Below are 13805 nucleotides of genomic sequence, written 5' to 3'. Positions count from 1 at the left end.
AAAGGTGGACACCGGTGTATTGTTGCAAACAAAACGTTGTAATTGGCGGGAAGCAACTCACGGGCGCTCTTCTTCACTCTCAATGTCAAAGGCTTCAGAAATAAGGTCACTCTTCGTAGCACTAGCATCGGAACTGCAGTCCACCAATCCGACGACCGGAAATGAAGCTCCGAATCTGGACCTCACTATCACAAATCTCAACCGTTCGCTTAACCTCTCCGAAACATCTCCAGGAGTTAGGGTTTTGGACACTGCCCTTTCTCTTATGTGCTTCACATCGTCCCAGGTTACATCTATTCACAAAACAGATAGAAAAAGGTAGATAATTGAACCTTTTTCCGATTTGAATACGTAATTTGAGATAATTTTGCAATTTTGTTATTGGTTGTAGGTCTACGATTGTACGATTGAGTACTTGGTGAAGTCAATTGCTACAGTGCTATCTACTTCAATTGAATGCAAGGTTCTCAGAACTGCTCAAGATGTGGTTTTGCAAGTTGGTGGATTGATTTCGGCTCAGGATTGTACCAGAATAATTGAATCATGTGCTGAGATTTTGCATAAATTGGAAGGATTTCGACGTAATTGTCACTTTCATCTAAGCATTTTTTTTGGGTATCTGGTGATATTATATTATGTTAAAGCTGATAACTTTGTCTATGGGTCTCAGAGTCTGCAGGATTTACGTATCTGATTTGCAATTGATATCTTTGCTAATTTTAGTTGAAGTTAGGTATTGAAATGTTCTTGCGTGCTTTTTGTGATTACAGAAGATCTTTCTCCAATGATTTTGTATGCTGTTGTGAGGGTGGCGGTACTAGCATCACGAGTTCACTATTCGCTGAAATTGCCTCCTGTTCTTGACCTGAGATCTATTGATGGAGGACACTCTGCTGTGCTGAAACAGTTACATTGTCGAAAGGAGTTTAACATTGAGAGTGGAAAAATACCGCTAAGGTTGGTTAAAGTTGCTTTTCTATCATTCATGGATTTGTTATTGCTGGAACCTCTATTTCTGAACCTACTGGGTGGTAGGCCTATTTTTATTTCTAATATTGGAGCATATTTTGGAATTTGATGTCATCTAATTACAATGATTTTTCTTGAAGTTCTGATTGAACTTGCTCAATGTTGTATTAAGTCTCTTAGAAATCATCGGAGACAAAGTACACTAAGCGGTTTCCTCCCATCTGCCTAAGCCTTGGCGAGGAAAGTTATGTGTTACCTGTGCTAGTGGAAGGTATCAGGTACCTACCTGGTGGAATAGTCAAGGTGCGCGCAAGTTGACCGAACACCATGTTATTAAGAAAAGAAGTCATCATGAGAGATCATATCAATTCAACCATGCGGCTTAGAATGAGTAATTTAGCTTGGACAAACGTTAGAAAAAGAACAGTACTCCTGATGGTCCTTGTTTTGTTACCTGGATTGACATTCCTTGGTTGAGTTGGTAATTCATGCATATCTTTTTATATATAAAAATGCAGAGAAAAGGCTATGTTTGGCGTTGAGGCAATGTAGTGTAATGTTACCAGAGAAATGATAGTGTTGATTTCCTGTTCTCAGTAAATAGGAAATGCTACTTTTAAGAGCTGGGTGTCCTTCAAGATAAATATACTACTATGATACGTTGCACTGTTGCAGAAACTATGTTCACTACATGAATTTGAATCTTGTCAATATGTGCACCCAGTCCTCATCAATAACCTATAATAAGACTGTCCGGAAGGAAAATGAATTGCTTTTTATTTTGGTGTAACCCATATAATGATTTCGCTTTTTCCATAATCATTTCGTTTGCTCTGCAGGTTGCTCTCATGGCAACTAGATCACATGCTTCTGAAGTACGATGTATCTCAAATTCTACAAGAGGTCATTAAGAGACCTTTCCTTTGTCTAGATATGGAATTTCATCAGAGGAAAGAATGGCATTCAATTGTTATATCTTTGGTACTTTCTCCTGTCATGTTTACTGAAACGAGGTCCCTGTTGCATAACTGGTTTCTACTGTCGTAAGTCCCACACCTGTTTTTTTTTCTTTCCTACCAACAGTAAGGTTACTGTAGTGATAGCTACAATAAATTCTAAAACATTTTTATTCGATATGCCTGCATGGATATTTTGTACTGCATTATCATTTTTTATCTTGTTCATTTTCTTCATAGATTTCTCTATCAAAGGATAACCTACCGCTCCCATGACACTGATATGCTACTTGAAAACTCTTAAGGAATTTGAAAGATTCCCATGTTCTAAGATCTTATGGGTTCCTCATATTTTTTCACTACTACTTTGCAGGGGTTTGGCTTCTATTCTAGAGCTTCACGTTAAGCTGGTCTCCCTGGTGCTAGATATTGTTTCCAGACCAATGTGGTGGGGCATATCAATGGATCTTGGTTCAAAACTTCCATTTTCTCATGCATACTTTCCATGCAAGAACCAGATTTTGAAGATTTTGACTGGACCTTTGTCCTTCGAATCGTTGGAGTATCTAGTTCATGAAGTTTACAAGCCAGTTAATACATTTTCAAACAAAATTGTGAATATTGCCAGAGTAAATCACAGTTCTATTTGGTAAGTTTCAGTTTTGTGGCATTTCATACAATTAGTTTCTACTGGCTTAGTTTATGGCTAATAGCTTACTGTTTCTGCTACTTACTGTCAGGGCAACAACAATAACCTTTCCTTCTTGGTTCATTTTTGCCTCTATTTTGCTATTCTCTAAAAAGAGTTTGTGGGGCAAGTACTGCTCAACATGCATATATAGAGCAGGTAATGTTAACCATTCAGAGGACGTTAAATCTCCTTTTCTTGCTACTGCTGCAAAGTTTATAGCATGGAGTTTGAACCCTGCTGGTGGATCCTACTTGGAACATTTAGTCGATTATCTGTCAAAATTTTCAAAATCATGGAATCTTAACTTTGGCTTTGATGAAGGCAATGAGACAACTCTTTGTCACAAAAAGGAATTCAGGAGATCCCTGTCCTTTAAGAAGGAAATGGTGAATATCCCGGATTCCAATTCCCAAACACTTGCGTTCTGGCTTAAAGAATTTCAGGACATCTACATTGGGCACTCAGATAAAGTAAATGAAAATTTTGCTCCAGATGAAGAACGGACACCAGGAGTTAGCGCACAGAAGAACATGTTATTTAGGAGGATACCAATAGGCATCTTGTTTGGATGCTTGAATCATATAACTGATGCTGAATGTGAACTGCTTTTGCATTATAGTGCAGCTGGTACTCTTGCGCAATTCACTGGAGGACAACTTGGAAGGAAGAATAGGAAGTCTAACCATGAAAGGCAAAAAGACTCAATTGCATGGGTTGAGACGTACACGGTAAAAGAGGCTACAGCAGGAGCGCTCATTGTCTTTGACATAACTGATGTAATTGAAAGTATGGCAGCTTCTATGTTTGAAACTGAGGAGTGTGGACTCAATTTTGTGTGCGACGTGAAACTTAAGGTTGGGAGATATCTATTCAAGTGTGTGAAAAGGCTACTCCAACTCACTCTGGAAAAGAACAACATACAGCTGAACGTACATGATCTCCATGACAGAATGCTCCGGTGGAAGCATCAAGGGCGAGATGTTTTTCAAACATGTAGGGATTTAGATGAAATATTTGATGCATGTACTTCAGCATCCTTTTGAAGACCCCGTACAACATCAATCTGAGATACAAAACTGAAAAGGCATGGGCCTTAAGAAATTGTCTTGGTGCGCATAGTGTAGCTTTGTATAAAGTATTATCCTCATGTAAGCAATGTTCTCACTTCAAATTTATGTTGATAATCTTACATTGTATATAGATCTTTTGTGCTACTGTCCATTTTTTTTTATTGATATAGTGCAAGTCTCTGCACCCCTGCTACCACCATTGCTGTCTAAGACTATCTCAGAATTTGGTGTCACAAGTACATGAGCCACTAGTAATACTAAATACAAGTTTGCACCGGAAAGTACAATACTGTATGTTACAATAAACAGTAGATCATGATAGGAAGGGGACACTAGGGTCTGCGAATGCCAAGCAACACTACCTCAAGTCTCCTCGGACTGATCACCTCTGAATTTCGCTGGGACCGACATCTGGGATCTGCACAAGTACTGCAAAAGTGTAGTATGAGTGCAATCGTTCCCATGTACTCAGTAAGTATCGAGCCTAACCTCGACGAGGTAGTGACGAGGCTATAACAAGACACTCACCGAGTAATAAGCAAAAAAACAATAACAATATAGAGAAACGCGTAACTACCCTGATGGGTTCACAAAATTTTAGGCGATTCGAAGCCCATCACCCGAATTCATGAAGATGGCGTGGACATTAGCACATGAAAAATTGAAAATCATTGTGAATTCTTGTTTTATGGCTCTAAAACACTAAAAAACGAGGAACAGTCATGGCAAAGCGATAACTATTGTTCATTAGGTTGTTTCTGATAGGCCCACAAAATTTTAGACGATTCAGAGTCTGTCGCCCGAATTCATAAAGATGGCGTGGACGTTAACACACAAAAAATTAGAAATCATTATAACTTCCTCATTTATGACCCTAAAACGCCAAAAAATGAGGAACAATCATGAAGAATCAATGACTATTGTTCATTAGGTCGTTTCTGATGGGCCACAAAATTTTAGGCGATTCAGGGCCCCGCCCAAATTCATGAAGATGGCATGGGCATTAGCACACGAAAAATTGAAAGTCGTCCTGAATTCCTGTTTATGGCTCTAAAATGCCAAAAAATGAGGAACAGTCATGGAAAAACGATGACTATTGTTTATTCATTTTGGATGGGCCACAAAATTTTAGGCGATTTGGAGCCAGTCGTCCAAATTCATGAAGATAGCATGGACATTAGCACACGAAAAATTATAGATCGTCGTGAATTCCTGTTTTATGACTCTAAAATGCCAAAAATGAGAAACGGTCGTGGCAATGCTATGACTATTGTTCATTAGGTCATTTCGGATGAGCCCACACAATTTTAGGTGATCCGTTGCCCGTCGCCCGAATTCATGAAGATGGCGTGGACATTAGCACACGAAAAATTAGAAATCATCGTGAGTTCCTATTTTATGGCCCTAAAACGCAAAAAAAATAAGAAACGGTAATGACGAAGCAATGACCGTTGTTCATTAAGTCATTTCTAATGGACCCATAAAATATTTTAGGCGATTAAGAGCCCGTTGCCGGAATTCATGAAGATGGCGTGGACGTTAACACACGAAAAATAGGAAATCGTCATGAATTCCTATTTTATGTCCCTAAAAAGCCAAAAAACAAGGAACGGTCATGGCAGAGCAATGACAATTGTTCATTAGGTCGTTTATGATGGGCCCACAAAATTTTAGGCAATTCGAAGCCCGTCGCTGGAATTCATGAAGATAGCGTGGACATTAGCGTACAGAAAATTAGAAATCGTCCTGACTTCTTATTTTATGGCCCTAAAACTCGAAAAAATAAGGAACAATAATGGCAAAGCGATGACTATTATTTATTAGGTCGTTTCAAATATGCCCAAATAATTTTAGGCTTCGGAGCTCGTCGCCCGAATTCATGAAGATAGCGTGGGCCGGCATTCATTTAATTGTAAATCGTCATCAATTCCTGTTTTATGGCTCTAAAATGCTAAAAAATGATGAACAGTCATGGTGAATCGATGATTATTGTTCATTAGGTTATTTCTGATGGGCCCACAAAATTTTAGGTGATTCGGAGCCCATTGCCCGAATTCATGAAGATCGCGTGGACATTAGTACACGAAAAATTGGAAATCGTCATGAATTCCTCTTTTATGGCCCTAAACCAAAAAATGAGGAACGATCATTGTTTATTAGGTCATTTATGATGGGCTCAGAAAAGTTTAGGCGATTCGAAACTCGTCGCCCGAATTCATGAAGATGACGTGGACATTAGCACACGAAAAATAGGAAATCATCGTGAATTCCTATTTTATGGCCCTAAAACGTGATATGATCCTAGATAGCCCAGGCAAAGCGGAGAATGTTGAAGATGACCCCAAATTATTTAGTGAATCTTTGACTCGCTCCAAGTCCAAGAACGCCCGAGGGATGCACGTTGAGGAGCTGCATGGTCTTCAACAATTGACTAGAAGATGTTTGGAGAGTCACTTGGAGGATTCATTCAAAGGATACTATGTTTGGAGTCTTGCGAATTGAATAATCAAGACCCTAAGTCAAACCGTATGACATGGTTTCACCAACCGTTGGCTACGGTTCAAGAGGGGCCTGAAGAGCTGAAGAAAATAAGCTTCTGGAATTCGTCACGGTTCAGCTGTGCGTCACGGTTGGGGTTACGATTGAGGCTACGGTTTGGCCTGACGAGTTTTTTTGGGACATTAACTTTGAAACTTTTTCTATTTTACCCATTGGGTATTTATAACAGCCTAGGGTTATTTCATTAGGAACTTAGCATATTTTGACATAAGAAAACTCTTGAGAGAAATTTGGAACCTCTTGGTTCGAGTTCGACTTTGGATTACCTGTTTTCAAGACTTGGGTTCTTGAGGTTAATCATCTTCTCTTTTCTTTATATCTAGAGTTCTAATTTGTTGTTCTTGGGAGGCGATCAGATAGTTTTTCTATTGTTGCTTGAGACGTTCACTTAGGGTCCTAGATTTTCTTCTAAATTTCATTATTCAGACTAATTTTGATTATCTTAATCAAACTTATCATTAGTTTTGCTTTAATTATTGTTATTTTCATATTTCGCTATTTTTCTTATCTCGGATCGTATCAGTTGGTATCAGAGTGAAGGCTCGGGTATTGTTCTAATAAACCCATGTTCTCCAGTCTTGAAATCAAGATCTGATGTAGTAAAAAAAAAGTATAGTTCTTATTTTCGACTAAACCATAGTCAAGTTGCTTACAAAAACAAAACCAAAAAGAAATTTGTTCTTGAGTTAAAAAAAACAGACAAAAAAAATTATTGTTGAAGTGTTCTTGTTGATTGTTAGGGAAAGACTACTTTTGGGTAAGAAAGATTCATTGGGGATTCTTGTTAAGAACGAACTAGTGCTAGTTCGCATTAAATCGTTCTTAATATTTAAAACTGACTATTTCTTTCGTGCCAATTCGTTCGTGCTTTTCTCGTTATTTTCGTAGAAATTTCTTGGTTCCCATCCTTACTTTTTAAAAGTCCGTTCTTGATTACATAAACTCCACTCTTAAATTACTTTCAAGAAAACTCATTCTTGGATAGGTGATTTGTGAGTTAAGCTCGAACTTTGAGGATTTCCAAGGAGTGAGGCAGAGAATATATACGAGTGAAATGTGAGAATTCATAATTGTAAGAGAATATATGGTATTGAAGATTGTACCAGTGGCACTAAAGCACCAGCTCAGACTGAAGGAACTAATGATATGTTGCAAACTATGATGCAACAGATAAAACATCTAACTTTGCAGGTAGAAAATATGCAGAGAGCTAATCAGACACTACCAGTAGCTCCAGCACTCGTAGTACATCAAGGTCCACCTCAAAATGTGAGGAGGGATCCACCACAAGTTATGGTACCTCTACAATATGGCCCATATGAAGAATTTGAAGATGAAAATTTTGATGAATATATTGATTATGGTCATCAAAGCTTGAGAGTGGGTAGGAGAGGAGCTAGGCATCTCAGAGGATTTGGGATGCGACAGTGGAATCAACACAATCGAGATGAAGGAGTTGATAGAAACTTGGGTAGAATTAAGATGAAGATTCTTTCCTTTGAGGGAACAACTGACGTAGATGCATACTTGGAGTAGGAAGCAAAGGTGGAAAGGATTTGCAGAGTTCATAACTACTCTGAGGAGAAAAAGGTTCAAATGACGGTGACTAAATTCAAGGGATATGCCTTTGCTTGGCTTGAAAGACCTGAGCTTGATCGTATAAGGCTTGGTGACAAACCAATTGAGACTTAGAAAGACTTGAAGAGAGCAATGAGGGGTAGATTTGTACCTTCATATTACCATAGAGAGATCATTAAGAAGTTTCACAGCTTGGTGCAAGGCCACAAAAGTGTTGAAGAGTATTACAATACCATTGAGGTGCTTAGGATGAAGGCCAACCTAGATGAGGCCGAGGAAATCATTAAGACTCAAGGGGTTGAATATGGACATTGCTAATTAGATTGAAATTTCTGGAGATTGTCTTTTTGTAGTTGAGATGTTGCACTTGGCTACTAAGGTAGAGAGGATACTTAGAGATCAAAACAAGTCGTCCTCTGCTAGTTGGAACATAGATAAAACTACTTGGAGATCTTCTTCGAGTAAGAGTAAAGAGGTAAAAACTGAAGTCAAGCCATCTCAATCAGCTGAAAAGAGTAAAAATAAGGTTGAGGTTAAAGAGGGAAGGAACTCTACTCAACCTAAACCTTACAGAAATTTGAGTTTTATTATTTGTCATAAATGTCAGGGGAGAGGACATATGGATTATGAATGTCCTAACCAATGAGCTATTTTGATTAAGGAGAATAAAGAATGCGAATATGATGATGGTGTGGAAGAATCTGATGGAGAGGGATCCGCAGATGTTATTACTAGTTGTGAGGAGGAATATCTCATGAACACACAATTAGTTGTTAGGAGGTTAATGCGGGTTCAAGTGAAAGAGGGTGATTCTGATCAAATGGAAAATTTATTCCATGCTAGATGTAACATTGGTGGAAGAATTTGTTCCATGATTGTGGATAGTGGAAGTTGCGCTAATGTGGTTAGTGTGTCTCTTGTTGAGAAGTCGGGTCTTAAGACCGTGAAGCATCCTCGTCCCTACAAGCTTCAATGGTTGAATGATAGTGGGGAATTGAAAGTGAACAAGCAGGTTCTTCTTTGCTTCAAAATTGGGAAGTATATGGATGAAATTTTATGTGATGATGTACCTATGCAGCTTTGTCATCTATTGCTTAGGAGACCATGGCAATATTATAGGAATGCGCTACATGAAGGGAGAAGTAATAGCTATACTCTTGAGCTGAAGGGTAAAAAGTATCTCTTGAAGCCCTTGACTCCACTTCAAGTGTATGAAGATCATAAAAGAGTTAAACAATTGGGTGGGGAGAAGGTGAGAGAATAAAAAAGAGAGAATGAGTGTAGAGGTAAAATTTCACTTGTTGGGATTGAGGTAAGTGAGGAAGCGGAAAAATTAGAGGGTAGTCGAAAGATGAAGAATGAAAAGAAACTGATTGATGGTGAGAGGAAAGAGGCGAAAGGAAGAGAGTTGAAACTTTTTTTGTAAAAGCCAAAGATTGTGAAAAGACCCTTAGTGAAGGAATACCACTTTTACTATGTGTGCATGAAGGAGCTTATTTGAATACTAACGAACTCTCTAACTCTTTGTCTAGTGATTTTATCTGTTTATTGCAGGACTATAATGATGTCTTTCCTGAGGAGCTACCTGAAGGATTGCCACCACTTATGGGGATTGAACACCAGATTGACTTTGTACCAGAATCTCAGATTTCGAATAAACCGGCTTATAAAAGCAACCCAGAGGAGGCTAAGGAACTTCAAAGGCAAGTAGAGGAGTTGCTAAATACGGGGTTCGTGAGGGAGAGCATGCATCCTTGTGCTGTACCAGTAATTTGGTACCAAAGAAGGATGGGTCTTGGCGTATGCGTGTTGACTGTAGAGCTATCAATAAAATCACGGTAAAGTATCACTATCCCATTCCTAGATTAGAAGATTTGTTGGATGAGTTGCATGGTGCAAAGTTATTTTCAAAAATTGATTTGTGAAGTGTATGTCATCATATTAGGATGAATCATGGTAATGAATGGAAAATAGCCTTTAAAACTAAAAATGGTTTGTATGAATGGTTAGTTATGCCTTTTGGGTTAACTAATGCACCTAGTACATTTATATGCTTGATGGATCATGTTTTAAAGCCATTTAGAGGTAAATTTGTTGTTGTCTATTTTGATGATATACTTATTTACAATCATTCTTTGGATGATCTTCTTTTGCATGTTAAAGTGTGAGTGGAGCAACCTTAAATTATTCTACTTTTGATAAAGAGTTGTATGCCCTTGTGAGAGCTCTAGCCAATTGATAACATTATTTGTGGCCTAAAATATTTGTGATTAGGACTGACCATGAGAGTCTTAGATTTCTAAAGAGTCAGTCTAAGTTAAACAGAAGACATACTAAGTGGGTAGAGTTTATAGAGACCTTTACATGTGTTATCCACTATAAGCAAGTCAAAGATAATATTGTTACTGATGCACTTTCTAGACGATATATTTTGATCAATGTGTTAACTGCTAATTTGATGGGGTTCGAGCATATTAAAAATTTATATGATAGTGACCCAGATTTTAGTAGTAAGTACAAGGAGTGTAAGTTGGGTGTGTTTGATGGATTCCTTATGGATGATGGTTATTTATTTAGGAATGGAAAATTATGTGTCCCTAGATGTTCTTTGAGGGAATTGTTTGTTAGAGAGGCACATAGTGGTGGATTGATGGGGCATTTTGGAGTTTCTAAAACACTTCAGCGCCTAAAAGAAAATTTTTATTGGCCCCACATGAAGAGAGATATAGGTAAAATTTGTGGTAGATGTATCGAGTGTCTTCAGGCTAAGTCTAAGGTTAAGCCACATGGGTTATATACTCCATTGCCTGTTCCCGAGGGTCCTTGGTTAGGTATTTCTATGGATTTTGTTTTAGGCTTACCAAGGACTAGGAAGGGACATGAATGCATATTTGTTATGGTTGACCATTTTTCTAAAATGGCACTTTATATTCCTTGTCACAAAAAAGATGATGCGTCTTACGTAGCTACATTATTTGAGAGAGAGGTTTTAAGGTTATATGGGGTGCCTAGGTCCATTGTTAGTGATAGGGATACTAAGTTTGTTAGCCAATTTTGGAGAACTTTGTGGTCTAAGTTGGGAACTAAGCTATTGTATTCTACGACTTGTCATCCCTAAACAGATGGTCAGACTGAGGTAGTCAATAGGACTTTGGGTAGTATGTTGCGAGTTGCACTTAGGGGTAAGTACACTTCTTGGGAGAAGCGCCTACCATTGATTGAGTTTGCTTATAATAGATCCGTTCACTCTTCCACGGTTAAGTCTCCTTTTGAGGTTGCATATGGCTTTAATATGCTAACACCTTTGGATTTGATTCCTTTGACTATGAGTGATGTTGTAAATGTAGATGGTAAGAATATGGCTGAAACATTGAAGAGGGTTCATGAGCAAGTGTGGTTGCAATTGGAGAAGACATATGAAAAGGTTGCCAATAGCGATAACAAAGGAAGAAAATAGGTTATTTTCAAACCTGGTGATTGGGTTTGGGTTCACTTGGGGAAGGAACGATTTCCTGATAAATGCAAGTCCAAGTTGCATCCTCGTGGAGATAGACCATAAGGTGAGTGCGACATTTAATGTTTCTGACTTATCTCTTTTTGGTGCAGGTATGTCGGATTCATGGACGAATCCTTTTCAAGAGGGAAGGATTGATACGATCCTAGATAGCCCGTTCAAAGCGGAGAATATTGAAGATGACCCCGAATTATCTATTGGACCTTTGACTCTCTCCAAGTCCAAGAACTCCCGAGGGATGCACGCTGAGGAGCTGCATAGTCTTCAACAATTGACTAGAAGATCTTTGGAGAGTCACTTGGTGGATTCATGCAAAGGATACTATGTTTGGAGTCATGAGAATTGAAGAATCAAGACCCCAAGTCAAACCGTGTGATACGGTTCAAGAGGGGTCTGAAGAGCTGAAGAAAATAAGCTTCTAGAATTCATCACGGTTTAGCTGTGCGTCACGGTTGGGGTTACGATTGAGGCTATGGTTTGGCCTGACGAGTTTTTTTGGGACATTAATTTTGAATCTTTTTCTATTTTACCCATTGACTATTTATAAAAGCCTAGAGTTATTTAATTAGGAACTCAGCATATTTTGATATAAGAAAACTCTTGAGAGAGATTTGGAACCTCTTGGTTCGAGTTCGACTTTGGATTATATGTTTTCAAGACTTGGGTTCTTGAGTATCTTCTTCTCTTTTCTTTATATCTAGGGTTCTAATTTGTCGTTCTTGGGAGGCGATCAGATAGTTTTTCTATTGTTGCTTGAGACGTTCACTTAGGGTTGTAGATTTTCTTCTAAATTTCATTATTCAGACTACTTTTAGTTTTGCTTTAATTATTGTTATTTTTATATTCCGCTGTTTTGTTTATCTCGGATCGTATCAAAACACCAAAAAATGAGAACGGTCATTGCAAAGCAATGAGTATTATTTATTAGGTCATTTCTGATGGGCACACAAAATTTTAAGAGATTTGCAACCCATCGCCCTAATTCATGAAGATGGCTTGCACATTAGCACACGAAAAATTAAAAATCGTTCTGAATTCCTATTTTATGGCCCTAAAACGCCAAAAAATAAGGAAAATTCATGGCAAAGAGATGGCTATTGTTTATTAGATCGCTTTTGATGAGACTACAAAATGTTAGGCGATTTCGAGCCCGTCCCCTGATTTCATGAAAATAGCATGGACATTAGCATACAAAAAATTGTAAATATTCGTGAATTCCTTCTTTATGGCCCTAAAACGCTAAAAACAAGAAACGATCATAGAGAAGCAATGATTGTTGCTCATTAGGTCGTTTATGATAAGTCCACAAAATATTAGGCGATTCAGAGCCCGTCGCCTGAATTCATGAAGATTACATGGACAATAGCGCACGAAAAATTAGAAATCATCGTGAATTCTTATTTTATGACCCTAAAACACTACAAATGAGGAACAATCATGGCGAAGCAGTGAATAATGTTCATTGGGTCATTTCTGATGAGCCCACAATATTTAAGTGTTTCGGAGTTCGTCGCTGGAATTCATGAAGATGGAGTGGACATTAGCATACAAGTCGTCCTGAATTCGTGCTTTATGGCTCTAAAACGCCAAAAAACGAGGAATGGTCATGGCGAAGCATTGTCTATTATTCATTAGGTCATTTCTGATGGACCCACAAAAGTTTAGGCAATTTGGAGCCCGTCGTCCGAATTCAACATTAGCACACAAAAAATTAAAAATCATCTTGAGTTCCTATTTTATGGCCTTAAAACGCTAAAAACGAGGAACGATCATGAAGAATCAATAACAATTATTCATTAGGCCATTTCTGATTGTCCCACAAAATCTAACACGATTCGGAGGTCGTCGCTCGAATTCATGAATATGGCATGGACATTAGTCCACGCCATCTGCATGAATTCAAGCGATTAACTCCGAATCTCCTAAAATTTTACGGGACCATAAAAAATGACTATATAAATATTATTCATTGGTTCGCCATGGACTTTCCTCATATTTTGGCGTTTTAGGGCTAAAAACAGGAATTCAAGACGATTTTCAGATTTTCGTGTGCTATAATCCACGCCATCTGTAGGAATTCAGGCGGCCCTTAATCTCCCAAAATTTTGTGGGCCATAAAAAATGACCTATTGAATAATAGTCATGGCTTCACCATGAACCTTCCTCATTCTTTGACGTTTTAGGGTCACAAAACAGGAACAAGACGATTCCCGAATTTTTGTGTGCTATAGTCCACGCCATCTGCATGAATTCGGGCGACCGATCCCGAATCTCGTAATATTTTTTGAGCCCATAAAAAATAGCCTAATGAACAATATTCATCTCTTTTTCCATGATTGTTCCTCATTTTTTGGCTTTTTAGGGCTATAAAAAAAGATATCACGACGATTCCCAGATTTTCGTGTTTTATAGTCGAGGCCATATGCATGAATTCAGTCGACTGGCTTCGAATGTCTTAAAATTTTACG

The 13805-nt window shown here is 38.2% G+C and overlaps 1 protein-coding gene across 2 annotated transcripts; it reads left to right on the top strand.

The window, feature by feature from the left end:
• LOC104099116 (uncharacterized) lies at window positions 1–3885 on the top strand. 2 transcript variants are annotated; one of them, XM_009606021.4, is made up of 6 exons: window positions 1–286; window positions 392–581; window positions 771–957; window positions 1809–2012; window positions 2299–2574; window positions 2666–3885. In XM_009606021.4, the coding sequence occupies exons 1-6, from the start codon at window positions 83–85 to the stop codon at window positions 3657–3659; spliced, it is 2055 nt and encodes a 684-aa protein (XP_009604316.1). In that variant the 5' UTR covers window positions 1–82; the 3' UTR covers window positions 3660–3885. The 2 variants fall into 2 exon arrangements, with proteins under 2 accessions (XP_009604316.1, XP_018627190.1); XM_018771674.3 differs by having other exon boundaries at window positions 143–318.
• Window positions 3886–13805: the final 9920 nt, after the last annotated feature.

This window comes from Nicotiana tomentosiformis, chromosome 7, assembly GCF_000390325.3.
Source record: "Nicotiana tomentosiformis chromosome 7, ASM39032v3, whole genome shotgun sequence".
Taxonomy (NCBI): domain Eukaryota; kingdom Viridiplantae; phylum Streptophyta; class Magnoliopsida; order Solanales; family Solanaceae; genus Nicotiana; species Nicotiana tomentosiformis.
The sequence above is the reverse complement of the archived record's forward strand: the minus strand, read 5'-3'. Positions and strand labels throughout refer to the sequence as shown.

Bases quoted from the DNA above. Each gene is read 5' to 3' on its own strand.
- LOC104099116 (XM_009606021.4), top strand. From the start codon at position 83: ATGTCAAAGGCTTCAGAAATAAGGTCACTCTTCGTAGCACTAGCATCG. The intron at 2,013-2,298 runs GTAAGTCCCACA...ACTACTTTGCAG, and splicing joins CATAACTGGTTTCTACTGTC to GGGTTTGGCTTCTATTCTAG. The intron at 2,575-2,665 runs GTAAGTTTCAGT...ACTTACTGTCAG, and splicing joins GTAAATCACAGTTCTATTTG to GGCAACAACAATAACCTTTC.